General features: G+C 46.6%; 1 protein-coding gene across 1 annotated transcript in view; it reads right to left on the bottom strand.

Moving 5' to 3' along the window:
• The window catches only part of B4GALNT3 (beta-1,4-N-acetyl-galactosaminyltransferase 3), a 59528-nt gene that overhangs the window by 16719 nt on the left and 16252 nt on the right, over positions 1-26557 (bottom strand). Inside the window, exons 2-3 of the mRNA XM_062492493.1 lie at positions 4244-4347; positions 3489-3563 (exon numbers count right to left, since the gene is read on the bottom strand). Of these exons, the coding sequence (XP_062348477.1) occupies positions 3489-3563; positions 4244-4347 (179 nt within the window). The remainder of the gene's footprint in view (positions 1-3488; positions 3564-4243; positions 4348-26557) is intronic.

Genomic DNA, 26557 nt, shown 5'->3' with positions numbered 1-26557 from the left:
GACCCAGAACAGCCCCAGGTCACACACCAAGGGCGCTGCCAGCACAGTGTGAGTGTGCCCTGGAGCACAGCACAGTGTGAGCGTGCCAAGGAGCACAGTGCGAGTGTGTCCTGGTGCACAGCACAGTGTGAGTGTATCCTGGAGCACAGTGTGAGTGTGCCAAGGAGCAGAGCAAGTGGGAGTGTGTCCTGGAGCACAGTGTGAGTGTGTCCTGGTGCACAGCACAGTGTGAGTGTGCCCTTGAGCAGAGCACCTGAGCTGCTCTCCCTTGGGAGGCTGGGCAGGCTGATACCTTCAGAGCACAGCAGCATGGGCACAGGGACAGCGCTGTTCCAGTCAGGGACAGCTGAACCTTACAATGGCAGGTAGGGGACAACTGGGCCAGGCCCTTGCTTGGCACTGATGCAGTTGTGCCCCTGCAGGGCTGTGGGAGCATGGCTGGCTGGAGCCCCAGCACCGACCCTCCCCACTGAGCACTCTGGAACAACGTCTGCCTGCAGCCCTGGTGTTGCAGTAAAAGACTTGGGTATTTCCACTTCCTTCTAATGGGAAATGTTGCATTATCAGCCCCTGCTACAAGAACAGACCATAGAGGAGGATCAGGAATGCAGACAACCCAGACCCAATCATGTTAAAACTGTCTTGGGGTTGGCACCACACACCCAGGGGCTCCTGCTGAGCAAGGAGGCCAGGGAAGAAAGATCTGGGCAAGCAGCAAAGCTGAGAGGATTGCAGCAGCAGGGACACGGCTTCCTGTCCCATAACTGCAGCAGGATGGAGAAGAGAAGACTTTCCTAATTTAATCCCGGGTGGCTTTGGCATCACAGAGGCGAATCAGCTGCGTAGCTGCACGCAGCCCAGGGCACGATAAAAAGGGCACAGAGAGGGCCTGAGCCATGGAAGAAAGGCGACATTGTGCTGCCAGCTAGGAACTCCTGAGCTTGTAAGACTCTTCTGTCTCCTCAGAGTGGCTGCAGCCCCTCCTCCTGCCTGGCCCAGCTCCCCTGGCTGGGTGACATTCAGCGGCCAGCAGCTGGGCTTGGCTGCACGCTCCGCTGTGCTGGACACTTGTGGGAATCCATCAAGAGAAGTTAGCAACACAGCCCCCCTGTGTGGATGGGCACGAGCAGATGAGGAAGGGAATCAGCAGAGACAGAGTGAGCAGCAACAGCTTTGTCTTTCAGTCCTCTCAGGAAAGGATGCTTCCTCTTCGGGCAGGTTTGGTAGGAGGACGACACTCCAGCTAAACCCTTTGGTTTTGTGCAGCTGGACAGGTGCTGCCTGCAAGGAGCTGTGCTCCTGGACATCCCTCACACCTCCCTGCAGAGAAAAGGAAGTCCTGAGGCTGCACAGACATGAAGGAAGAAAGGACATTTTAAATGCACCCCAGCACTGCCCAGACCTTTCTCCTCTCAAAGCTGAGCAGATGATTTTGCACAGGTGAATGAGAACAGTCTGGCTAACCAGTCACTTTTCTGGAAGTTCTACCCACACCTACATCAACGTCAAATGGTGACACTCATAATCCCACAGCACAGGTTTGCCCAGGCACGTTTCTGAATTAATGAAACAAAACACCCCCCATCTCTCCAGGCTGAGCAGGCCCTGGGTGATGCTGGGAGCTGGAAGACTTTGCTCTGGTGCCTGGAAGTGATGGTAAGGATAGGGACCATCACAGGCATCCTGAGGAACCAGGAGCAAGGGTGAACCCTCCTTTCCCCCAGATGCCAGAGCAAAACTTTAATTTGGGATTTCCAGTGAGCACACTTTCCTACCACATTATTCAAGGTTGAAGACTTAAGCTGCCTATCTCATATCCTGAAACTGAGAGAGGAAAATTGAAACCTGTCCTTTTTTGGCAATGCTGGCTGCCAGCTCACCCTGCAACTCTGTTAATTATTTATGTTTGTCAGGAATATGCCTCTCTATTCAAACAAAGACCAGCTCTCTGACCTGTGTGAGGCAACCTGGTGTCCCTCACCCCAGGAATCAGGCTGCAATTAAGTTATTAGAGATGTAGTGGGAAGGGCACAATGGGATTATAGACCCTGGGTAATTAATTTGGGCAGAGTCACAGAAAAACTTAATCCCCAGGCTGGGAGACATTTCAGTCAGTGGTTAGGAGGACAGCAAGCAGCTCTGTTGTGTCCACGGATCCCTCTTTACCTCCTGCAGCTGGTACTGGTGAACCACTGGCCTCTGTTTGCAGTCAGGGGGTCTCTGCTGACCCTCTGGGTACACACAGTGCTGCAGCAAGGGCAGGCAATTTTGTCTTATACAGCCAAAGAGAAAAGTGTCCAGGCACAGCATGCACCTCACCAGCTGCACCTCTAACCCAACAAAGGCTCACTGCACACCACAGCTGGCCACTTTCCAGATTTGCTTTGGGAAATCTCTAGGAACAGCATCACAGTCACAGGACAAAGCCTTAGGGAAGCTGGGAGATGCCACACAGAATCTGTATGGCCCAGTTCCGTGGCACAGGGGAGCAGCAAATGCTCAGTGTCATCCCTGGGCACAGCAGCAGCCCTGTTCCTGACATCCCATTGGCTCTTGGCCAGCAGCTGCTCATCTGGAAGGCAGCCCTGTGTGCATGGCACTGCAGCTGGAGAACACCCCAGGCTCCAGCTGGGACCAGCACTGCAGAGCCCAGGTTCTGACAGAGAACACGTCAATGGTCTGGTCTGGTTCTGGGCCCTGGAAGGTGACTGGTGCTGGCTGCTGCCAGGAAAGCCATAGCTCGGGCTGCAGGGACCTGAACTGCTCTTTGGAATACACTCTGCACAGCCAGAAGCCTGCTCCCTCCTGGGGGAGTCACAGAGGTTCCTTAATTTGTGCAGGTCTCTAATCACCGTGAGGAATTTAGTGAGCTAGCTCCATTAACTAAATGCCCCCTAGCTGGTGTCCTTCTCATTAGAAGCAGGCTGCACTGCTCCCTTATCTGAAGAGGAATGATGAGATAAGAAAACGGGAGGAAAGAATAATTGAGGCTCTAAGGAAACAAAGGAAGTGTTTACTCCAGCCTGCAAAGGTCACCTGGAGAGGGTCTCTGTTCATGGAAGTGCCATTGAAGTGGAGAAATCTCTAGGTATGACATGCAGGGTTTGGATGGCAAAAGCCAGAGCAAGAGCAGTGATGCTTCTGTGTGCCACAGTCATGCATTTGCTTGCTGAGTGATTGGCCCTACACATCCCAGCCCTGAATAAACTTCACTTTTCGGGAAGGTAGTGAGCTGCCTGGAATTGCAGGTGGGTGCTTGGAGCCTTGAGGACTTGTAGAAACACCAAATTATCTGGAATCTGGACACGCCCATCTTTCTGGATGATTATGAAGTTCTGTAAGTGTCATTAAGCAGGGAGAAGGTCATAGGGAGTGGACTTCTAGTAAAGTGAATTAATTTCCAGGCATATGTCCCTGCCTTTCATTTTTGCTGTAAAGGTCTCTAGCCATATCGCCCCTCACACAAAATGATGGAGAAAGGCACCCACTTCTGGCATCCATGGCACAGGGTTGTCCACAGCTGCGTAATTTGATTTATTCCTCCCTATGTGCAGCTCTTGGATCTGAAATACAAGTAGAGAAAAGTTAAAATAACCTGATAAATGACATGGCACTGACATGGACAAGATGGTTTCATACAAGCTCTACAAGAAGGTTCAAACCTCATCACAAGAACATAGAAAATAAAATAAGTTTTCAAGCCCCCTTTCCAAAGGGCAAGCCGGATATCATGGACATGACAGAGTGAAAATTCTCCCTGGCTTTTTTTGACAGCACATTTCCATGGTGAGCTGCTGAGGGAAAAGGATACTAGTATTTTACAACTTCTTGCTAGCACAGAGTTAAAAATTAGGCTATTCCATGGGGTTTTTTCCCCCCCCATCTGTGTTTCAAAAATGTCCAAGCAAAAGCTCTTCCAGTACTTCCTTCAGTCAACAGCACTGAGATGTGCTTCACTGGAGATCAATGAACTCTCTCGTAACCTTTCATTTCTGCTTATATCTTGCCTTCCTGTGCCACAAGCCCAGCCAGCTTGGTTCCACCACCATGGCTTGGTACATCTAAAATAAATTAATTGACTGCAGTGGAGCCATTGTAGGTTCATGTTGCTGTGAGTCAGCGTAGATTTTGCCCTGTGGCAAGCTCTCTTTCCTGTGTGAAGAGAGAGCTGTCTCTTGGGACCAGCACCAGAAAAGAAGGGCTGCCCTTCTGAAGGTACAGAAGGCAGCCCAAGCATCCTCACCTGGTGTCCCAGCTTGTGTGGATAGTCCAGCTGAAGGCCTGTGTCCCCACCTGAGACACTGGTGTCTGACAGAACCTTAGCAAGCTCCCTCCAGCTTTCATATCCTATACAGAGGAAACAGAAAGGTGTTAGGGAACAAGATTAAAAAAAGAAAGCATAGCAGTCATCAGTATAAACTGGTCTTTACAAGGCTGAGAGATCTCTAACAGTCTGGAATGGTCCAGCAGAGACCAGGAGTTGTTTATGTTGCTTGGAGTTGGCAGACTAGCACAGAGAGAATAATTGCCTTTATCCTCCTTAAAAGCTCTTCCCTTATTATTATTAATTTAATGCTTAACTTAAAGATTCATCATAGTTCTAAAATATATATCAGAGATTTTATTAATTACCACAGGACTGGGAATTTTTTTTTAAATTACTCAGATAATCCCAGTAGTCCAACTGAAGAATATACCTTTTTATCAATTAGCAGTGCCAGAGAAAAATAACTAGATTACTAATTAATTTAATCATCAAAAGCATATTATTCTTATATGTACCTATTTTCACAATAAAAGCTTCAATTTTCTTTTCTTGAAGGAAATTATGGACCCTCATCTGCAATGCCTAAAATATTGCCAGGGATGCAGCCAAGGACACTGCTATTCAAGTGAAGCCACCTTCCAGGTTCAAAACAATTTAGTTTGAAACTCCCTTCTTTCTCATTCTGCTCAATCCAGAAGTCAGGATAAATTCTGATTTCCTTCCAAAACTTCAGTGACCTCCTGGGTTTAGGAGGAACAAATACAAACAAATGCAGCACAACCTTGTAGCTCCCTGCCTGCTGTCCCTATCATTGATGAGGCAGCACTAGTGAGCAGAGCTCAGACCTCCCAGCAGTGCTACAGTGCCTCACACTTTGTGGTTTTCAGGTCTGATAAACATTTTGGCACTTAGGCAGCAAGTGACCAGTCTGCCAGCAGCGCACAGCAGCTCCAGCCTGAGGGGCAAGTGCCAAAACCTGGCTTCTCCCAGGCTGCTGGCAGACCAGTTCAATTCCCACACACCAGGGAGAGCAGCCAGGCTCTCTCCCCATTTTCTTTACAACTGGAAATCATCCCCAAAGCTCTAGGAGGCCCAAAGAATTTGGCTGCCCTGGTACATACAGGGAACCATCCCAACAGCTTCAAGCCTGAGCGTTTACATGAATGGTCTGAACCTTCTACACTATTCCTACAGCCAGAAGAGGCAGGAAAGTGCTCTTAGGGGGAAGAACACCCCACTGCTGGGGAAACATCTGCTGTTCCATAGCCAGCACACCTATCTTACCCAACCCACCTTCCTACACCTTGCCCACCCCAACAGCTGCACGGGAGACTCGCTGTGGCTTAGGCAGGAGCAGACTCCATCCGCTTGCTTTGGAGGGGACTTTTACAAGCCACATGACTTAGATCATCCCCCAAAACATCTCTGGGCTACACAAAGGCCAAGGCAAACCCCAAACCATCCCAGGAACTAGAATTCACAAACAGCCCTTTCCCAAATCCCCTTCCCCGGCTGTGCTAAGCTCTCGACCAGTTATTGTAACTAAAAATAGAGTTGGAAACCTCTGTCTCTACTTGCTCCTGAATCTGGGTCCCACAGGGTCTGGCAGAGGGAAACAGAAAGCTGCCTCCTCTGGTGTGTTGATCAAAGGGGGCAATTAACAAAAAGAAAGTGTAAAAAAATATGTGAAAACCATGAAAGTAGTCAGAGACTCAAGTGAGAGACAAGGCTCAGAGCCACTTAGGGAGTCCTGCTTTCCTGGTGTGGGTGTTGGCTTGGCTGTTCAAGTTTCATCCAGGCCCTGTTAGATGCTGAACAGTCACAAATTTCTTAATAAGATCTTCTCACCCCCAGATTCTGATTTGAAGCTATGCATTTAAATTTATGACTAATTCACCAAGGTCAGTATTTATCTTCTGCAGAAGATTTTTCAGCCACTGGGTGAGTAACCTACTGATTAATGTAGGTAAGCGCAACTTGTGCTTCAGGAAGTGACTGTCATGGGGGAAAAAAAAGGAAAAATTCCTTTGTCTTTATATAATTTGATGTGTAACTGGTGAGTTTCCCCCTTGTTCAGAGCAATGAGGCAGAAACCATTGTTTGTGACTGTCCTGCAACTGGACACATGGCCCCACTCGGAATGGGGCTGAATCAGACTTTGTAGTTCATGTGAAATTCATCACTTGATGCTCTGGGGGTTCCTTATAATAGTGGGAGAGAACAGCAGGCTTTTTTGTCAGAGACTAGACCCATAGAGGCATAGAATATCCTGAGTTGCAAGGGAGCCACAAAGACCACTGGAGCCCAGCTGGCTAGAGAGGAACCAAGTATATCAGGGGGAAAAAAAGGGCAACAAAAATCAGTTCACCCCTGGAGATTCACCGAGGGAAGACACCAAGAAAAAGCAGGGTTTTTTTTCTTGTGCAGAGGGGAGAGGTTATTTGGTTTCATCATTAAACTCAGCACTTCACTGCCCTGTGGAATGAGCTCAAGACAAAGCATCCTGACTTGGCTCTTCCGGGAAGGGCTGCTGGCCACCACAGCCAGCCACTCAGGCTGTTCCATGGCTGGCACAGAGCCTGCCTCCCAGCAAACACAGAAGCCTGGCTGCACAGAAGTGCCAATGGCTGACATTTCTTTGACCCTTGGAAAAGAGAAGAAAGGGAGGCAATTCTCTGTGTTGTACAAATATTTACCTAACACATCAGCCAAGCACAGAACAGACAAAGGAGCTACGAATTAATCTGAAGGCAGTGATTTCCTTGTTGGGTAATTTGTGTTTTGGCAAGCCAATTCTCCAGCGTGGTAGGAAATGATTTTTAGAATATAATAGGGTCAACACTCCCCCCAGACAAAGTCCTTGGCACTCCAGCTCCTTCTGAAAAGATTGGCTTCTCCCTGTCAGTCTCCATGGGACACCCTTGGAGAAGGACTGGGTTTTGCCCATGTTTTCCTCACTAAAGGGAGGAAAGCACAGAAAAGACTCCTGCAGCTTCCTGCAGTCAGAACACCCCCTGAGGCCAGCTGCCCACCAAGATTTTCTCCACAGCACATGTCACAGGATTCAAGGCATGGCCTTGCAGGTCTCCACTGCTGTGTGACAGCTGGAGAGGGGAGCCCTGAGGCCACATCCACTGCCCTGTCTCAGGAGCACCCGGGTGAGGTGATCTACCACAGATTCAGCCTGTCCTCAAGCTCTCCATGAGCACTGCTCCTTGGCTCGAGCATTCTTTTCATGGATACTTAAAATCAACAAGCCTGCACCTGGAAAAAAGCAGGAGTCAAGAACTAAAATACCTCAGCAAACACTTCAGTGTTGCTAAGAAGGAATGCCAGAACTATTAGCTTTGATGGTTCTGCTCCCGTCCCTCTACAAAACCGGTTCAGGCTAGGATGTGAAAAGGCAGAAAAACCATGGAGGCAGAAATCAAAGGCTTGGGAAGAGCCTGTCTCAAAGCCAGGGGAAGTTATTGGGCCAGGCACTGCTGCCATTAGCCTGTCAGACAGATGCACAAGTCAGCTCCTTGCCTTTCAGTCTTCTGGGTTTCACTTCCCAAAGCATTTCCCATCACTTCCCAAATCACACCAGTTGTTTTCCAAGGCTATTTTTTCACCTCAAACACCTCCAAGGAAGGCAGCACTTGATGCAGACACAGCTTGCCAGAAGCAGCAGCCAGGCTTGCTGCCACACACTCCCCCTTCCTTGGCATCAGTCTGATCTCTCTACAAGCAGAGGTCCATCTTCCTTTCTACTTTTGCACCCAACTGATCCAAGATTCCAGTCTCACATGGATTAGACAAAAACATGAAGGTGGTTCTTCTTCTGAGAAGAGTGGTCCTTTTTGTCCCTGTTCCCATCAGGCTGGCTGGCAGATGCCTGTTGAGGATTCAAATGCCTGGCCGGGCTGACCCTCAGCTGCTCCTCTGGATTCATGATGGGAAGCCCTCAGGACCTGAGCTTCCTATTGGAAATAAGAGGCACGTGAATACAAAGAAAAAGCAAAGAAGCTGAAGGGGAGGCTGAAACAGATGCTGCATTCTACAGCAGAACCCCTACAAGAGGCAGCCAGTCTGGAGCCAGGTGTGCACAGCTCCAGTGAATCACCCATTAAGAGACAGAAAAGCTGTACCAAGACAAAATAAGATAGAAATTATCCTTGCCTAGGGTCTGGTCAGGCACGAGTGCCATGTCTGCCTCTTCTCAGCCATGCTTTTTACTGCTCTTGGGTTAAAAGTCAGCAAAGAAAGCTGCAAGTGGAGATGGAGAGATCGCACCCCACACTTATGACTCTACCAGAGCACTGCACTTGAAGCCCAGTTCAAGAGGAAAAAAAAAAATAAAAAAGCAGAAAGTCGAAGCCAGAGATAAGAGCCAGCACTACCCAGGGACCTGTCAGGCCTCGGGGCAGGAGTGTGACCAGAGCTGCTCTGTGTGTTCAGAGATTAGATCCATCCAGCCACTGTCATGCCCCTGGCCCCAGACAGCACTCGACATCTCAATTAGCTTGTGAAGATACCTGGCAATTGTGCAGGGGGAAATCCCAGACCCACTCAGGTGATCAACTTCCCCTCTGAAAGATGAGATTTGATTACTCTGCTGTTGTTACTGCTGCTTACATAGCTGCAAATGCTATTAACACCCACATGCTAGCCAGCCCTTTTGTAACCCTGCTAAGTTACTTCACTCAGCAGCCTCAGGAAAGAGCAGGTCCACAGGCTGTTTTGCATAAAAGCATTTTCCTTCTTATCTGAGACTCTTCTCCTCTTCTATTCGTTGCAAGGATAGGGCAAGAAAGAAACTAGCAGGAATGGAGCACAGTGTTGTTTTTCATTACCCCCAGCATTCACAGACCCCTGACTGTGGCTTGATGTTTTAAGCCTCCCTTGGATGGTTTTATTTCTCCTCTTATCCTGGTCGAATATTTTCAACTTACTGTCATTCCATGTGACTTCAGCATCATTTTAAGTTTTTCCCAGTGCTCCTCCTGGCTGAACTGATATGCAGGTGCAATACCCAATACCCCTAGACATTACGACTAGGTGCCTTGCAAACATACTGGTCCAAAAGAGAAACTACAAAAAAAAAAAACTCCACAACCCATTCAAAGGTTGGGCCAGGCCAAGGGAGTCTCTTTGGTTACTTATTTAGGTCAATTAAAAGGATAGACAGAAAGGAGTGAACTTCTTGTCCTGGGGTCAAGATTGGAACATCACTCCTGCAGTTAAAAGGATTCAAGAAGCATGAAACCCAGCATTACAGAGGGAGCTCTGCAAACCTTTCCATTTCTGGTTAGTGCAGAACCCACAAATCAGGTTGCTGACCTCCTCCAGGGACAAAGCTCAAGTTAGGAACCTTGTGTGCAGAAATAAATTACTCCACTCTTCCTCCAGGTACAACTCTGATTCACTGCTATGTGAATGGCTTTGCAAACTGACAATAAGCTGCAGAACATTAAAGTATGACAGAGGAAAAAGCATAGCACTGCACTTGGGAAAGAGAAGAAAATCAGCAGACTAATTACCCAGGGCACTAATGCAGTCTCACTGTCAGACTCACCCACAAATAGTACCTTGTTGCTGTTCCCCTCTAGGTATAAGAAATGTATTTCAAACAGCAAGCAGGGAACTGAAAAACAGTGGTTGGGGCACTAACTGGTTTCATGGAAAATATAATTCAAATCTTGCTTCTGTCACTAAAATTTTCCATTGCCCTAGTTAAATTACTGAAACCACCCATGCCACACAATTATCTAGCAAATACTGCCTGCTGTCAGAAAGGTCAGTGAGGATATGCATATATGGAGATGCAGGGCCAGATTTGAGTGAGAAGACCATCATGTAGCTGCACTACCACTCAAAATTACAGGGCTGAGCTCCTATGTCAGCTCCAGAAATGCCTCTGTTTCAACCTAGAATGTACTAGAGCAAAACTACTGTAAACTCTTGCTTGTCTGCGCTTGCCAAGCTGAAGGCACAGGAGGTTCAGGAGTTCATGTGATCATGGAAAGGCAAACATGCAGCCAGCTGAGGTGCCCAGCCACAGCTTTGGCTGTGCAGCCACAGCCCCTGCCTGAGGTGACTTCTGCTCACAAGAGCCCTGTGTTCTCTCCTGCCCATCCTCATCTCTTCAACCATGCAACTCCTCTCCCCTCTCCCCTCTCTCCCTCTCTCCTCTCCTCTCCTCTCCTCTCCTCTCCTCTCCTCTCCTCTCCTCTCCTCTCCTCTCCTCTCCTCTCCTCTCCTCTCCTCTCCTCTCCTCTCCTCTCCTCTCCTCTCCTCTCCTCTCCTCTCCTCTCCTCTCCTCTCCTCTCCTCTCCTCTCCTCTCCTCTCCTCTCCTCTCCTCTCCTCTCCTCTCCTCTCCCTCTCCTCTCCTCTCCTCTAGGATTAGACTACGGAAGGGGAAGAGCAGAGCACTCTGCTTTTCAGTGGAAGGAGGAAACATTGGCTCAAATGAAGGCTGAGCAGAAGAGCACCTACTGCTGCTTTCAGCAGCATAAGAAAAATTGCCATGATTTTGGCACTGCTAACTTCTGCAGCAAAGCAGGGAGAAATGCTGGCTAGTCTGTTACCCTCTTGAGCTATTCAACGGAGACCACATAAAACACATATAGAAGCTTTTAAATCATAAAATATATTTTCAATATTATGGCCATGATAGCTGTGCAGTTCAAGTTCTTAACTGCTGGTAAGTTCCACTCTTTAATTTACAGAACATGGCAATTGTGCTACAATTATGGTGTGCTTGTCCCCTGAGGCACTGTGCTGCACACAGGCCGCCTCTGTGTTTGCCTCTTTGTACAATATTGCTATCAAAAGCAGTCTCTGTTTTTATAGTCTTCATGCACTGCTATAGAGTTCTTAAAACAGCTACAGCCAGTCAAAGAGGACTGATTCCAGCCATACTAAGAACAAAGGTATTCCATGATGAGCAGTTCTCATCATGGAATCACACTTAACCAAGCAGCCTTTTACCAGTCTTCAAAATATGGGATTTGCATCAGAACATCTACTGGTGTGAGATTTGCCTTGCTTGAGCTTCAGTACTTGGAGCATTTGGAAAAATCAGCAGATTGTGAGAGTCAGGTGTTTTGTATATGAGGCTAGATTTTGGTTTTTACTCCCTCCCACTTCTAAGGTAAAAGTAATTTGCTACTTTGATGGTGAACTGCAAAATTAGGCATTATTTTTCTTTCAAAAATACCTTTAAACCTTGAACATTTGTATGGGTTTCTACCAGTTCACTCCCAGTGACCGCATCCTCAGTGGCTGACTCACACTCTGCTGTCTGCCTTGTTTGGTTTATAATATAAATAATACTAACAGCTTTAAAAATTCCTACCGAAACCTCAAGGTGACTGGCATGAAAAGCAGATGTTCCACCTGTTTTTGATCACTGCAAGTGGCATTCCTGGCACTCTCCCCATCACTTGGAGGCAGTGGTGAAGCTGTGCCCTTAGAGACAGGAGGGGAAACAAAGGCCTGCTCCATTAAGGTAACAAGTTACTTAAAGTTGAAGTTTGCCTCCATTTATTTTAAGTTTACCTCAGTGTGACAGATCCCAGGCACTGCACTTGGACACAGACCTGGCAGGCTCCCTGCCTGCTCTAATTCATATGTACTGCATCATCATGAACAGCAGTGAGGACTGATTTTGCAAAGAGATGCATGTTTCTAAATGCTTTCCACCACCAACAGATCTGCTGCTTTGATGTCCACAACAACTGAATAAATGCAATTAATAAGAAGTAATGTATGTAGGCAGCTTCCCACCACTGACCATGGGGAGGTACCCACAAAAATCAAGAAAGAAAATGGCAATTTTATGCTCAGAAGTCTTTTCCATCTGTTTTTCTTTCTGCAACAGGACTGTGCCCAAGAGAGCTCAACAAGTTCATCCACAAAGCTTTCAGAAAGATTTGGTAAGTGCATTTTTCTCAACTGATCCAATCACTGCAGCAATAGACTGCCCAAAGAGCTTTCCAAGACTTTTTTTTTTTCCTAGGAGTTATACAGATGTGAAGCTGAACATCAACTGAGCAACAGACCTTCAAGTCAACATTTGTTACTGCTTTACCAAACACAGCTAATGCATTATTTTTTTTATCTTGGGTGAGGATTTTCCTGAAGACCCAATACCTTGCCACTTCCATGTAGATGCAGCATGCCCAAAATATCTTCTTACAGCTTCATTTTCAGTCAAGTTCTGTGGAACTCTGTGCTGTAGAAAATGCCATTCACCGCTTCCATGAGAAAAACCCCCACACTTCACTTACATCTCTACTTGTAATTTTTATTTGCTATTTTGCTCAAAGATGCTGTAACCATTTTCTTCTCCTGAATTCACCTCAAAAGCAGTAACTCCCTCCTGCTGAATTGTGTTATTTCCATGGTCTCTGTGAGCATTGCAACAAAATTACTGCCCTGCAGTTTCAGTTCCAGTGGTGACTGGAGTCAGACTATGGATATGACCATGGACAGAGGAAAAGAAGGAGGGGGCTGGACAAATACCTGCCAGAAATGGTGCAGGTAGGGTTGACCTGACCTCAAGGCAAGGAAGCAAGCTAAACAACTCTCTTGCAGGCCACCCCAGAAATATCTTATGATTTGTTTAAATTACTTTAAATTGCCTGTGTTCTTGAGGATAGCAGAATGACTGTTCTGCCCATGGCTCTGCTCGGGACGCCCTGCTCTGACATCAAACAAAGCCCTGAAGACAGAGGCACCTCTAACTGTGGGACAACAAAGCAGCTCTCCAACAGCTCTGCTGAGGAGGAACCAGAAGCAGGCATACTGATAAATATCAAACCCACAGCAATATCACACATCTCCCAATATAACAAAGAGGAACTGACAGTACAGTGATTGAGGTACTGCTTTGGTACTGCTCTGTAGGTATGACACATTGGAAACAAGATGATGATTGCATTTTGAGTCAGATTAAGCTCTTCTAATAGTGCTACTAGGGTTTGGATGAGGTTCTAAAACTACTCCCAAGTATTTCAGGAACCCTGTGTACAAGTTTACCTCTACAATTTTGATTCAAAATCCAAAACTGCAGCTTCTGGTTCAGACTTGGGTGTCATTGAATGACTTGTGCTGAAAGGGACCTTAAAGTTCCAACCCCACTGCCAGAGGCAGGGACATCTCCCACTAGACCAGGCTGTTCAACCTGGTCTTGAACACTTCCAGGGATGGGACATCCCTAACTTCTCTGGGCAACCTGTGCCAGTGCCTCACCACCCTCACAGTAAAGAATTTCTTCCTAATCCCTAATCTAAACTTGCCCTCTTTTAGTTTAAAGCTATTCCCTCTTGACCTATTATTACATGCCTTCATCAAAAGTTCCTTTCCAGCTTTCTTGTGGGCCATCTTTAGGTAATGGAAGGCTGCTGTAAACATGATCAAACTTCGATTAAAATGGCAGCAAAAGGCAACTGGAATATCAGGAATAGTCTTCAAGAACATTTGAAATTTCTCATCAGATGCTGACACCACCCAATCTATGCTCTAAGCTTTATCTGACCTCTAAGACTAAAAGCCAGCCTTCATCTGTCTGTGCATGCAACCGGACACCAGCACCTCTCTTTAGCAAAGCTGCGATTTGTAACACTGATTTCCTCCGAATCATCATCAAATACCAACTGCTAGTCAGGGCGGACAAACATGCAAAGACAGGCTAACATTTTTGATAGGTAATGGAAAATCCTATATACCTGTGACTTAAAATGTCAAGCCTCAGAGCACTAAGGGGGCAAGAGCACGCTCGAGCTCTTCCCTGACAGAGGCACAAAACTCACACGGACAAAACAAGCTGCTAATCCTCCCTTCAGGCACCCTGCCTCCAAGCAAATGCAGCCTGTGCAATTGGATGGGCTGCAAAACACACACTTGCTTCTGGGACAGCTTTATTTACACAACATGGGTTGCTATGAGGAAAAAATCAGGGTTGTGTAAACTCTCTTTATTGAGCTCTTACCCAGTGACATAATTCCAAAATATGAACTTCTGAAATACTGTTTCGCCTCTGTCTGACCTCACTCCCACATCTATGTCCTGCTTTGGATCTCAAGCCAGCCTGTGCGACACACTTGACAAAAATAATTAAGGAAGTGGGAACCAGGAGGAGTTCACAGAAACTCCTTTTTGTCTCACAAAATATCAGAATATTCTGAGTTGGAAGGGATCCACAAGGATCAGCAAGTCCCAAGTCCTAGCCCTGCATAGGACAACCCCAAGAATCCCAGACAGCCTTGTCTAAATGTTCCTTGAGCTCTGTTAGACTTGGAGATGTGACCACTGCCCCCGGTAGCCTGTTCTAGTACCTGAATAACCTCTGGGTGAAAAACCTTTCCCTGACATTCAACCTATACCTCCACAGACAAAGAGGAAGAGCTTGTATTTACTGCTACCTAGTTTGCTAAAACTCATGTCTAAATCTCACTGTTTGAGAGAAGATTTACTGAGTTTGCTGACTATTTTCAGCCTGCTAAACTGGGACAGACTCCACTCTGACTTGGGATTTATTTTTTTTTTACTATGGTGTCTTCCAATTAAAAACTTTCTCAAGAAGACTTAAGAGATGCCACACAAGAAGAGCAAGAAGAACAATTTTCATTTGCTGTGTAAATCTTGCCTTAAAAGCTCATTTGTTTTGAGCCTCCCGGGATCCTTGAAATCCACCAGAGCTGGGAGAGGGATGATGATGGAGGAGGGATGCTCCAGGTGGCAGAGCTGGGAGACACCCCTGGCACATCCCTCCTGCAGAGTGGGACCAGCACCGAGCCAAGGGGCACCAGCAGCCCCCAAAATCCCTGGCCTGGCTGGGTTCGACATCTCCCCCCAGCCCGGCCCGGTCTGGCTCTGCCCTCCCCAGCTCTGTCTTCTTGCTGGTGCATGGAACACGATCCTTGAACTTTCCTCCAAAGATTCCAGCGTGCTGCTGTGGTCTCCTCACAATGAGCACATCTGCAGATGTGCAGACACACAATAATAGGAAGTACAAGTGAGACCCCTGCGCAAGGCACGGCACAGCTGAGAACCAGGGAGGTGGATGATTCAAGTGGTTTAAAGGACTTTTTACTGGCTGATAGAGAAGATTCAGTTTGCTTTAGCAAAGTACATGCAATAATACTGCACACACTTAGTGCAGAAAGAGAAGAGGCAAAACAACTATTCTGCTCTTGGTTGATCCATAGGAACATCCCTCACTAAGAGGGGTTTTGAAGCTAATGAAGATCTTTCTTATTTGAAGTGCCAGCAGTTGTTAAACTGCATCTTATTTTTAGCTGATTCCAGGTGTAGATCCTTTCTGAAGGTCAAGTTGAAAGAGATCCACGTTCTTAGGGAAAAAATCCCTTATATACTGTATCTCCTGCCATCCTCTCCCTATATAGGGAGTTTGAGTTGTTGCAGATTGTTGGGGTTTTTTTCATCGTGATGCATCTTAAATATATTAATATTTGCATTATTATTATAGCTGGGAGTTGGAAACACAAATCAAAAAGCTTTAACAGTGGAAATACGATGGTAAAACTGTGCCATTGCTGCACTTTGCGAATGACATTTAAGTTGTACAATAAATTTAACTCATTTCTGTGCTACCTTCTGTATTAAGAAAACCTGTGTGTGATACTGTTTTACCACACTGCCCTACATTTCATAAAATCAAGGGAACCATTTCTACTGCTCTTTCAGAACTTCCAGGGAACTGAAGAATTATTTACTGGGAAATTTCTGGTTTGAGTTCTGCTGAGCTTCTGCCCCAGACAGAACAAACTCAAGAACCATTCAGGAGCTGAGACTTTCCAAAGCCCAGGCTGCAGGGGCCAGCCAAACGCTGCTGCAGGGCCCCTGTTTTCCACAAGCAATCCCTGCCACCAGCAGGCATTCCTGAGGGCTTCCAGGAGGTGATCCTTCACCCAGCAGGAGACAGCCGGGTTAGCTGCCTTGGAGCTGGGCCAGCACGCCTCACAGAGCTATCCTGTTTCAGTGGAATATTTAACTGTGCTGTAGCTTTCAACCAAAGCATTAAAACTGCCCTTCCAACTGCTTAAGGTGGCTTGCAAGGACTGATAGCAAAATTATAATTTTCTTTCCAATGCACTGGAAATTTCCACAGGGCAAGGAAGAGGGCTTCTTACTGCCCAGCACTCGTCCAGCTAATGAACTTCAGGACAAACAAAACCCTAACAACTGTCCAATCTGCCTCTTGTGTAATTCAGTACAGGAAACTTACACAGTAATTCCTGTATTGGCTCCAAAATAAATATCCATGGAAAATGCCATCTCACATTGGTTATTTACATGCTGACCTGAGATTTCACCCAAATACTCTTCTTAGTCTCTTTACTAAGTTTTACTGACCTTTTCCACAGGCTCCTGGTGTGACTCCTACCAAGCTCCACTGACTCTCTTCAATTTCAGTCCTCTCCCGTAATGGTAAGAGTGTACTGCCCTACAAACACATATATCAAAATACCCAAAATTCTAGCGTGTTCTGCCAAAACCAAAGGCCGGAAAAAGCAGCTGTCCTCTCACCTGCATTTTGCCAAAAGCTGCTTATTGTCTGTCCTTTACATTCCTCTGACCCCAGTCACTCTCAAAGCTCCATGTTCTACATTGCTAGGAGAGCACCAGACCTCAGGTCTGGTGCTCTGAAACACTACAATGCAGTTTATGTGCTAGACACTGTTTTATAGGAAAAGTTCCCAGTGCAGTGTCTCTTGGGATGGAGATGGGGACTGTGTGTGTGTATATGATTTCCTGGGCTCCAAAAATAGCCCAGGGTAATTAATTCTTCAGTACTCTTTTAATCTATTTTTAATGTGTGCTAATACCAAAGCACAGAATTGCTGAGGTTGGACAGCACCTCTGGAAATCATCTGATCTGAACCCCTGTTCACAGCAGCATTGCTGTCACCTAAAGTAGCTTGCACCAGAATCCCAAAGTTCTTTCCTACAAAGCTCACTAAGACCATCTCCCATGGGATTCTCTGAAGCAGGTCCCTGAACACAGAAAACTCTTCTCTCATGAAGTCCCAGGCTGTAACTTGCCTTGTTCCAAGACAACTTTAGCCTTGTGTCACCACACAAAACAAAAATAATTCGTGAAGTAGTTTTAAAACAGCCAGCCATCTAAATACACTGATAACTCTCAACCCCAAAAATTTACAACTTCACTACTTTTGAAAAACCTGTCTTTAAGTACCTCAGAAGCAGCAGTTCCAAGGGAAAGTGCTGGGATTTGGGCCAAGCCACACATGTGCCTATTTAGAGCCTAGCCTAAAATGGCAATACAATTAAGTACTTCAGAGTTTGCAAGAATGCTGCAAGGCTTCCTCTCTCGTTCTGTGTCCTTCATCTCTCCATAAGAGATGCACCTTCTACAAAGCAAGTTTCAAGTCTGTGATCAAAAATCTTTGTGATCCTGGAAAATGACAATGTAGAGACAAAAGAGAAGAGATTGAATGCTAGAAGGAATAGTTTTTGCAACCTAAGTTTATTATTTATATCCCTACTATATTAATGAGATAAGAATTTTTTTCATTCAAATAAAGCAACCACAGAATAATATCCAGGCTACCACATCAGAATTTCATAGGATTTATAAGACATGGAGCAGAAAATAAATCCAGTTTGCTGCATGATGTTAGGGCTTTGTCTATTATATTTTATAACACACATAAGTGCCACTGTTAGACACGCTCCTCTGCTTGGAGAGCTGATGCCAGAATGATGCAATGGGAATTTCAGCAACCCATTGTCCAGGAGCTTACCCATCCAAGAAAGTTTGTTCTGAATGAATATGCTAACAGGTAAACAGGCAGCAAACCAAAATCTCTCACATCCACCAGGTCCATGTCTGTGCTGCCCTGACTCTTGGCAAGTTAAGCCAAGAGGAAGACCTGGTGGTGCAGTGCAAGAAATGAAGACAGCACCACTCCAGGATGGCCTAACGTGCTCTCCCTTGCTCTTTTAGCCAACATCAAGAGTGACACTTGCACAACAGATATCACACACTGGGGTTTTGCCTGCTTTTAAGGATCTGGACTGCTGGAATGAGTTTTGTCACACCTTTTCACAGCACTGACTGAAATATGAGGCGCTCATTCAGCACTGGTTCAGACAGCACTGCAAAGATGGGGCTTTCCAGCACTGCAAAGATGGGGCTTTCATCCTGTCTGAAAAGCAGATGTGTTGGTGTCTGAAAATTCAGTAACCTTAGCAGCAGCACTGATGAAGGATCAGGACAAAGCTTGTGAGGAGTAAATACTGAATGAGTAAATTCCAGCACGTCCTGGATGCCAGCACGCTCTCCTTGACTGTTTTTCAGTCAATGTTTGATGGTGAGAGTAACAGAAATCTGATGTGAGTACTGTGAAGCTCAATTGTTTTACTTTCTAAAACACCAAAAAAGTACCAGGATGGAAAGTCTGATTCAAAAGGGTCTATGCACTCAGGCTCACGCAGATTTGTTACAAAAATGCTACTGCTTCTATTGGAGAAATCAGGCCTCTGGGCACTCTGATCCTTATTAAAAATAAAAAAAACCCCTTGCTTTCTAGTTAAAAAACCCCTGATCTCTGTAGCTCAGAAGCTGGCAAAGCCTCACTGGGTTTAACTTCAAATGCTTGTAACTGTATAATTTGGAAATGTCAGAGCAACCTTTTTTGTTCATCTTTGCATATGATCAAAAGCATGACTGTCACAAAACCAGAGACACACAGCATGTCCCAGAAGTTTGGTGAGATCTGGTCCCTAAAGCATTCAGTTGCTGTGAGCAACCCTTGTGGAGAGATGTTCTTTACGAACATTTCTAACTATTTTGGTTATCTCAAATAAAAGAAGAGTTTAATTAGCAAGTTCATCTCTGCTACAGACTGTGAAGAGTTACAAAACAACAGAGCACGCATAATTTTCCACCAGACTCCACAGACATTTTCCAGGTATTTCTAAAACCTATCCCCTTATCTAACCCCAGGAAGTCTCACAGGTCTTTTTCACAAAACCTGAGCTCACTTATGCCAGCAATGTAGTGGGCTCTCTGGACAGGCAAACTCTCACCCAGCAATAGCTCAAAAGAGAGGAAATATACCTCAGGCTTAACACTAACTTAAAATTTTTAGCCAACAGGAAATATTACAGAAGAAAAAAACCCATATATTTTTGTCTACCAACTCTAAAATAACAAGATGCCTTTCCAGTTTCTTCTATCCCTTCTCAGCTGGCCTCTCCATGCATTTTATTTATTTTCTTTTCTCCTCCAAGGGCACTCCCTTGCCCTCTCAGACTCTTACAGCCTCTGACTATTTTGGGGGAGCACACAGACCTCCCCATCTCCCAGCAGCCCTCCTGAGACTCCTCCTGAAAGCTCTCTCATGTTTCCTGGTGAGGTCTGTTTCCTCTTTCATCAGCTGCCTGCAAGTCCTGCCCCAGTCTTACAGCACTGGAAAGAAACACAACTCAACAGCATTAATAAATGATAGCTGGTCCCTCCTCTCCCTTTCATCTCCTCCTCCCTGGCTGTAAGCAACCCGCCTGCTCCCAAGGCAAGGAGCTGGCATCTGCAGGGGCCAGGCTGTGGGGCTACCTTGTCCAGCTCCAGGACTGACTCCAGGACAGGTTGTTGTCTAAGCATGCTGGTGACCAAGCCAAAATGTTCTCCTCAGCTGCCCCAGCCTCCTGCCAACACCCTGAGTGGAGAACACTGGGTGGCTCCAGCAGCATTACATTTTATCTGTTTTATCTGGTGGTCTCCCAAGGAATTAGCTCCCTGGTCCCTCCCTGCCTGGTGCCCAAGGCTCTTCTCCCAAAAGCCCATTAGATTTTGTGACTCATCCCTCACCCCAGGGTAAATCAAAGAAAAGAAGCGAGGATGAGAAGAAAAAAGATTAACTGTCATACCAGAAGGAAGTACAAGCTATCCTTTCCACGCAGGACATTGGCATCTCAGACATGAGAAAAGCACCAATGAAACCATTAGGGCAAGCTCCCAGAGCTCCATCAGGGGCTGGGTGTGATGGGCACGAAATGGCCCTGCTGACTCCTGACCTGCTACAAAGGCCTGGGGGGAACTCTTAGAGCTCATGTCCTTACAGTGTAGGGTCACATTTCTCACAGCAAAGCATGTCCTTTCCCCTCCCCAGTCTGACAAGATGCAGCACTGACCTCTAATAGATTGATGGGAACAGGATTTGGGGAGGCTGTGGTACCTGTGAACCTGAGACAGAAGAATAAACCCCTGGTGAAATCCTGACTGCTTCAATACCACAAACAAAGCAGGAGCCACAGGGGAGCACATTTGTTCAGCAACGTGATGTGCAGACTTTTAAGTAGGACCCATGATATGCCAAAATGCAATTACAGTCAAAGAGGTGATACAGAACAACATCTCTGTATTTTCCTTCTTTTTAGTAGCTTGCTCCAGTTCACTCTGCTTTTATATCAAAAGGAAGTTTTCTAACCAATGGTGCAGCAAAACACAAGCTGGAAAACCAAGCCAGGTTATTTTTTGCTCTTTAAAAACAAAGACAACACCCACCAGGGATTTTGCCCAATGGTCAAAACTGCCCAGCTGCTCATTTGTGTGCATAGCTCAGTTTGTTCAGAGCTGTACAGCTATAGGAGTGGAAGGAACAGAGCAACACAAAGCTGCCACAACCAGCAGGATTAAAAGATTCTTTTTACCACTCATCTTCCCAGTAATTAAAGTAGCCTTCTTCCAGTTTTCTGAGTGACTGAACCACCCTGGAAGAATCAACCCCAACATATTTTCAAACAGTGTTTTGGTTTACTCAGAGAGGGCCAGTTTTTAATTCACTTCTTACAAGCATTCACCACAGGACTGGATTATCTGAAGTATAGCTGTAGCCAGATCAGGAGAAAACTAAAAAAGAAACAGCAACACCTATACAACTGCTAAACAATATCACATACATGCCAGGAGATTTTGATTTGCTCCTGGAAGTGGCATAAGCAAACAAACAAAGTGAAATAAATATGGTAGATTATCTATTGCATTTTTTTCACTCAACTCTAAGACCTTCTGCCAGATACACAGTTCCTGCGAACAGAAACCATGGCGGACTGCCTAGGGTTACTCAGCAGGCAGACATGGTCCAAACTTACTGAATGTTGCTGGTTTCAATCAGGGACCAGAGCTGGTGCTTTAACTCCATCTTACAAAAAAGGGTCTCTCTGGAAAGTCACAGTGTACACACAGCACCTCCCTGTGCAGGAAATAAAAGCCTTACGTAGGAATTTAGTAATTAGCAGATGAGGCCATTGGTTCATCCCATCAGATAATCCATCTTTGACCAGCAGCCAACATCTAATGTTTAAAAGGCAGAAGAAAACAACCTTCAAAAGTACCTTTAGCTCTATTACTTTACAGAGAAGAAAAAAAAATGTCCTCATGACCTACAGAAAGAAGCACATGCCCTGCAGCAGACTGTGATTACTCTCTTCTTACCAATCATAGTTGCAAGTGTTACTACTAGTCATGAAATTATCCAACCCTTAAAAAACATACCAGCCACACCACTTGCATCACTGGCTCCTGCAGCATTGGATCAACTATGCTGAGAGTACCCAGCACACACACAATAGACTTATTTTACAAACAATGCTTTACAGGCTCATGGTGTAACTCCCATTAAATGGTACAGTGCTGAGGGAAATCAAGAAACTGATTTCATCTCCAAAGCAACTTTGAATTCTGCTGCAGGACCAGCATGAAGTTGTCTCTCTTCAAAGGAAAAAAAAAAAAGGATATAGGTATGTTATATAAGTAAATCCTGTCACAAGAAAAGCTCTTCTGCCTCAGTGCCTCTGTTGTTCCTTCTCCTTGGTCCTTCTGAGACCTCATGACATCCCTAACCACGGAAGCACACAGAGCTAGCTGCTCTGCTCCAGACAGAAATGTATCTGGGTTCAAGGGAATGTCAGAGCTCAGTCATGCCTGTTTATGTTCTCTTCCATTTTTAAAACAAAGCTGCTCCGGACTATATTGGCTGCAGCCCAGTGGGAGCCCTACTGCTGGCTTCTGTGGGCTTAGATCCAGCCCGTGGCCTCGCTCTGTGTTTGGATGAGCTGCAGCAAGCAAGGCAGACAGCTTTGTTGCACAGCCAATTTTTTACCATACAAATCAGTGAGTGACTCCTGGGTCACTTCTCCTGAGCAGCGCCGGTGTGACCATTTCTTGAAAGAGGTTTCCTTGTATTTTTCAATCTCAGGTGTAAGGTGTCCAATTTCATTGTGGCCTTTCCAAACAACTCCAGTAACTCTGAGGGATCCAGTTATGCAGATGAAGGATTGACCATATCAAATCTCATACAACCTGACTTTAATTAGTCCCTACGGCCTGTCTTTGAGCTCAGAAGTGCTGTGGTAAAACTGGAGTAACTCCCCTGAGCAGCAGAGTTTTGAGAACAGCGTTTGGACCCTGAAATTCTGACCTTCTACACTCCTGCAAGGGCTGACCAGTAAATGGCCATGGGAGCAGCTCCAGGCCAACCCAGAATTCCAGGGCCCAGCTTTCAAACCCAGGTGCCCCTAAGCCTTCAAGTTTGACCATGTCAAGCAGTGTGCTTCCTGTATTTAGGATCCTGTCATGGAATCCTCTGCCCCCTCCCACAGTCATGGCACCACAGTGCTGTCTTCACACATCAGCATGTGATGGTAGTTCATCCATGGGGCATGGTGTTGTCCTACTGCCTCTGACTGTCCCCACCCAGCTGCCCCAGACCTAGTCCTCTCCATTACCCCCTAGTCCTGACCACTGCAGCTGCTTCCTCAGATGCTTATCTGTAACCTAATCCTAGCTCATGCTCTGCCTATCTCCCACTGATCCCTGGCCTCTCCATCTCTCGGTCCCTTTGCAACTGATCCAGGGTTACTCATTCAAAGTAACCCACACTGAAATTCCCCTACCAGGCCTTCATTGCAGACAGGCATGTCTTCTCTTGGTTTGGTGGTCTGTGCTAACAACTGCATTCAGCTACAACTCCTTTTTACACTGGAGTTTAGCCAATTCCTTCTTGTTTAACAGCTTCTTCCTCCACCATTGCCAGATCCCCAAGCAAGGTACACAGAGCTGGTACCTGAGTTCCTGCAGAGCTCTGCCCAGCAGTGTTGTGGCACAGGTAAAGGCGTGCTCAGGCAAGGTGTGTGCTAGGGAACCACAGAGTCACTGTTGCTTACTACAATCAGCAGCCCACAGCTGCACAAGGAGGCTTCTAGAAGCTGCCAAGAAGCCCAGATAATCTGACAGAGCCAGAGTATGCCTTCGGATTAAACAGATGGATAAAAACAACTGTGTGCATATGGTCTGGAGAAAGTGTCCTAGATTATGGTACTGTCCACAGTGTCCACAGGTGATTGTCACCTGTGACAGTTGTACTCAACTCCATGTGTAGCTGGTCCCCAGAGATGAGCAGCAATCCACACAGAGCACACACAAAGGGTGGTGGAGGTCTGGATTCACCCCTAATTTCTGTATTTCCACCCACCCTCAGCCAGTGTCACCCACTTCACATCCAGCTCCCTTGGCCATGACCAGTCAGCCTCCTCTCTGCGACATCTCTGGCACCACAATGAAAGGCAGAGGGGCTTTGACATCATGTGTTTTAATATATTTACAAACACCCCTCCTTCTCTTTATCATCAATATCCCAAATTTTTCAGGTGATGAAGATAAGTCAGAAAGGCTCCCTGTGACAGCCTGCTCTTAGGAGCCAGTACAGCCTTCCCTGGCAAGCAGAGAGGCAGCAAGCAGTGGCTGACACCAACTCCCTGCACAGACCCTTACATCAAAGCCTTCCTGCAGGACAGCTACAGAGACACTCACTCACTTAGCCAGCACAGGAAATCTGGCAAAAGCTGCAGAGCAGGTGGGTTGCCAAGGATACCTCTGCACCAGTTCCCTTCAGATGTGGACAAAGCAGACCTGGCCCTCTCAGTGCATCAACAGAATAAAATTCGTTTGTGAAGTCTTACATCAAAAAATGTGGAGAATTTGTTACAGGGTTGAAATCTCAAGATCCCTACAGACTGCCTTGGTGCTGCTTATGCGCTGCTGTGCCCTGTTAACCTCCAAGAAGGTCCTGCAGTGACCAGACAACTACTGCTACCATCTGTTATCTTGGCTAATGGAAGCACAAACAAGACTCACAAATTGAGGATATTTTCTTGGAATTTTAAACTTTTTCTGCAACAAAATTATTTTCATTTTAGTGAGCTACAAGTGACAACTCTTTAAGATCTCTGCCTCCTGAGATCACAGAATCACAGAATATGCTGTGTCGAAAGGGACCCACAAGGCTCACGGAGTGCCTGAACTCCTGGCCCTGCTCAGCACCATCCCGAAGAGTCACATCACGTGTCCAAGACTGTTGTCCAAATGCTTGAGCTCTGTCAGGCTTAGTGCTGTGACCACCCTCCAAGTGAAGAACCTTTTCTTACATCCAAACTAAACCTCTCCTGACAACTTCAGGTCACTTCCACAGGTCCTGTCCCTGGTCACCACAGAGCAGAGATCACAGTTTTCCCCTCATGTTCCTCTCATGAGTAAATTGTAGCCTGCAATGAGGTCTCCCCTCAGTCTGCTGCAGGCTGAACAGGACAAGTGCCCTTAGCCTCTCCTCATACAACTTCCCATCCAGACACTTCACCACCTCTATTGCCCTCCTCTGGACACTCTCCAACGGCTCAATGTCTTTCTTGCCCTGTGGCACCCCAAACTGCACACAGTATTCAAGGTGAGGCTGCCCCAGTGCAGAGCAGAGTGGGACAATCCCTCCCTTGCCTGGCTGATGCTGTCCCTCATGCCCCAGGACAGGGATGTCCCTCCTGGCTGCCAAGGCACTGCTGGCTCGTGTTCAACTTCCCACTGACCAGGACCCCCAGGACTCTTTCTGTGGCACTGCTTACCAGCATCTCATTCCCCAGTCTGTCAGTATGTCCAGGGTTGCCCCATATCAGGCGCAGATATGGTTGGTGATTCCCCAGCCCTCTGATATGTCAAAATCTCTCTGCAGGGCCTCCCTCCCAGTTTTGTATGCTCTGAAAACTTACTTAGTATCCTTTCCAGTCCCGTGCCCGAGTCATTTGGACTCTCATCTGCTCTCCTAATTTCCAAAGCTGAGTTTTTGTTGGCACTTTTCCTCCTGCCAACAGAGATTTAAAACTTCATCATTTCATGGTCACTGCAGCAGAGTGATGATTGTGATTGTGGCACCAGTCTCCACTTCAGAGACCCTCTCTGTAGACAAGCAGCAGATCAAGGAGGACATCTTTCTGAGTTGGCTCCCTCAGGACCTTTTTCTGGATCTTCTGGCTGTACCCAGGTTGACCACCTGTGTGATGCCCCCAGTTAACTTCTGGTAAGTTGAAGGTGCCCAGAAGGACCAGGGCAGTTGACTTGGAAGTGTTCCCTTAACTCCCCAAAGAATAATTTGTCCTTGTGTCATTGTCCTGGCTGGGAGGTCTACAGAAGCCTCCCAGAATGACATTTGCATTATTTGTTTGCTCCTTGATTCTTACCCAGAGGCTCCCAGCTGTGCCACTGCCAACTGTGAGCTCATTCTAACCCTTCTGTTACATACAGGCCCACCCCTCCAGGTAAGGAGATGGTGTGGGATAGTGGAAGAAACTGAAATGTAAATGCATGGCTGCAACCCTAGAAAGGAAATTTGCAATGGCCACGTCATGTCTTATTTATTCCAGGATCTGAACTCTGGCATACATCAACACTGTCCTCCACCTTAAAGGATCCCAGAAGGTAAAAGGACTGTAGCATACTGCAAGCTGTGCAGTCCCAGGAGTTTGGCAGGAGATAACAAGGCTTTCATGGTCATGAAAACATTCAGGGGAACACAGTGAAACAGCACTAAGTAGGTGAGGTCAGCAACAAGCAGGTACTTGCATGCTGGGATGGACAGGTATGCATGAAGAGGAGTGCATGTGTGGGGAGCACATCCACACGCCCAGAGAGCACAGGGAGGAACATGAAGCTAGGAGATGAGGTGGGTGGACAGCCTTAGAGATGAAGGGATCAATGCCTTTTGGCAAGAGGAGAGATGTTTTGTAGAGAGGAGCAGAGCATTGCAGAGCTTTGGGGGTGGAAGGAAGGCGGAGGGGACAACTGGTGCCACAACATGAAGGAGTGAAAAAGTGCTACAATCATTGACACAGAGGCTGGGGTTATCCAGGTGCTGCTGACTTCCCCTGGGCAGGGAGCTGGTAGAGGAATTGCAGAACACACCTGTGATGTGCCTACAAATGTACAGTGG

This window comes from Cinclus cinclus, chromosome 4, assembly GCF_963662255.1.
Source record: "Cinclus cinclus chromosome 4, bCinCin1.1, whole genome shotgun sequence".
In the NCBI taxonomy this organism is placed as follows: Eukaryota; Metazoa; Chordata; class Aves; order Passeriformes; family Cinclidae; genus Cinclus; species Cinclus cinclus.
This window is presented reverse-complemented; position numbering and strand designations above follow the sequence as displayed.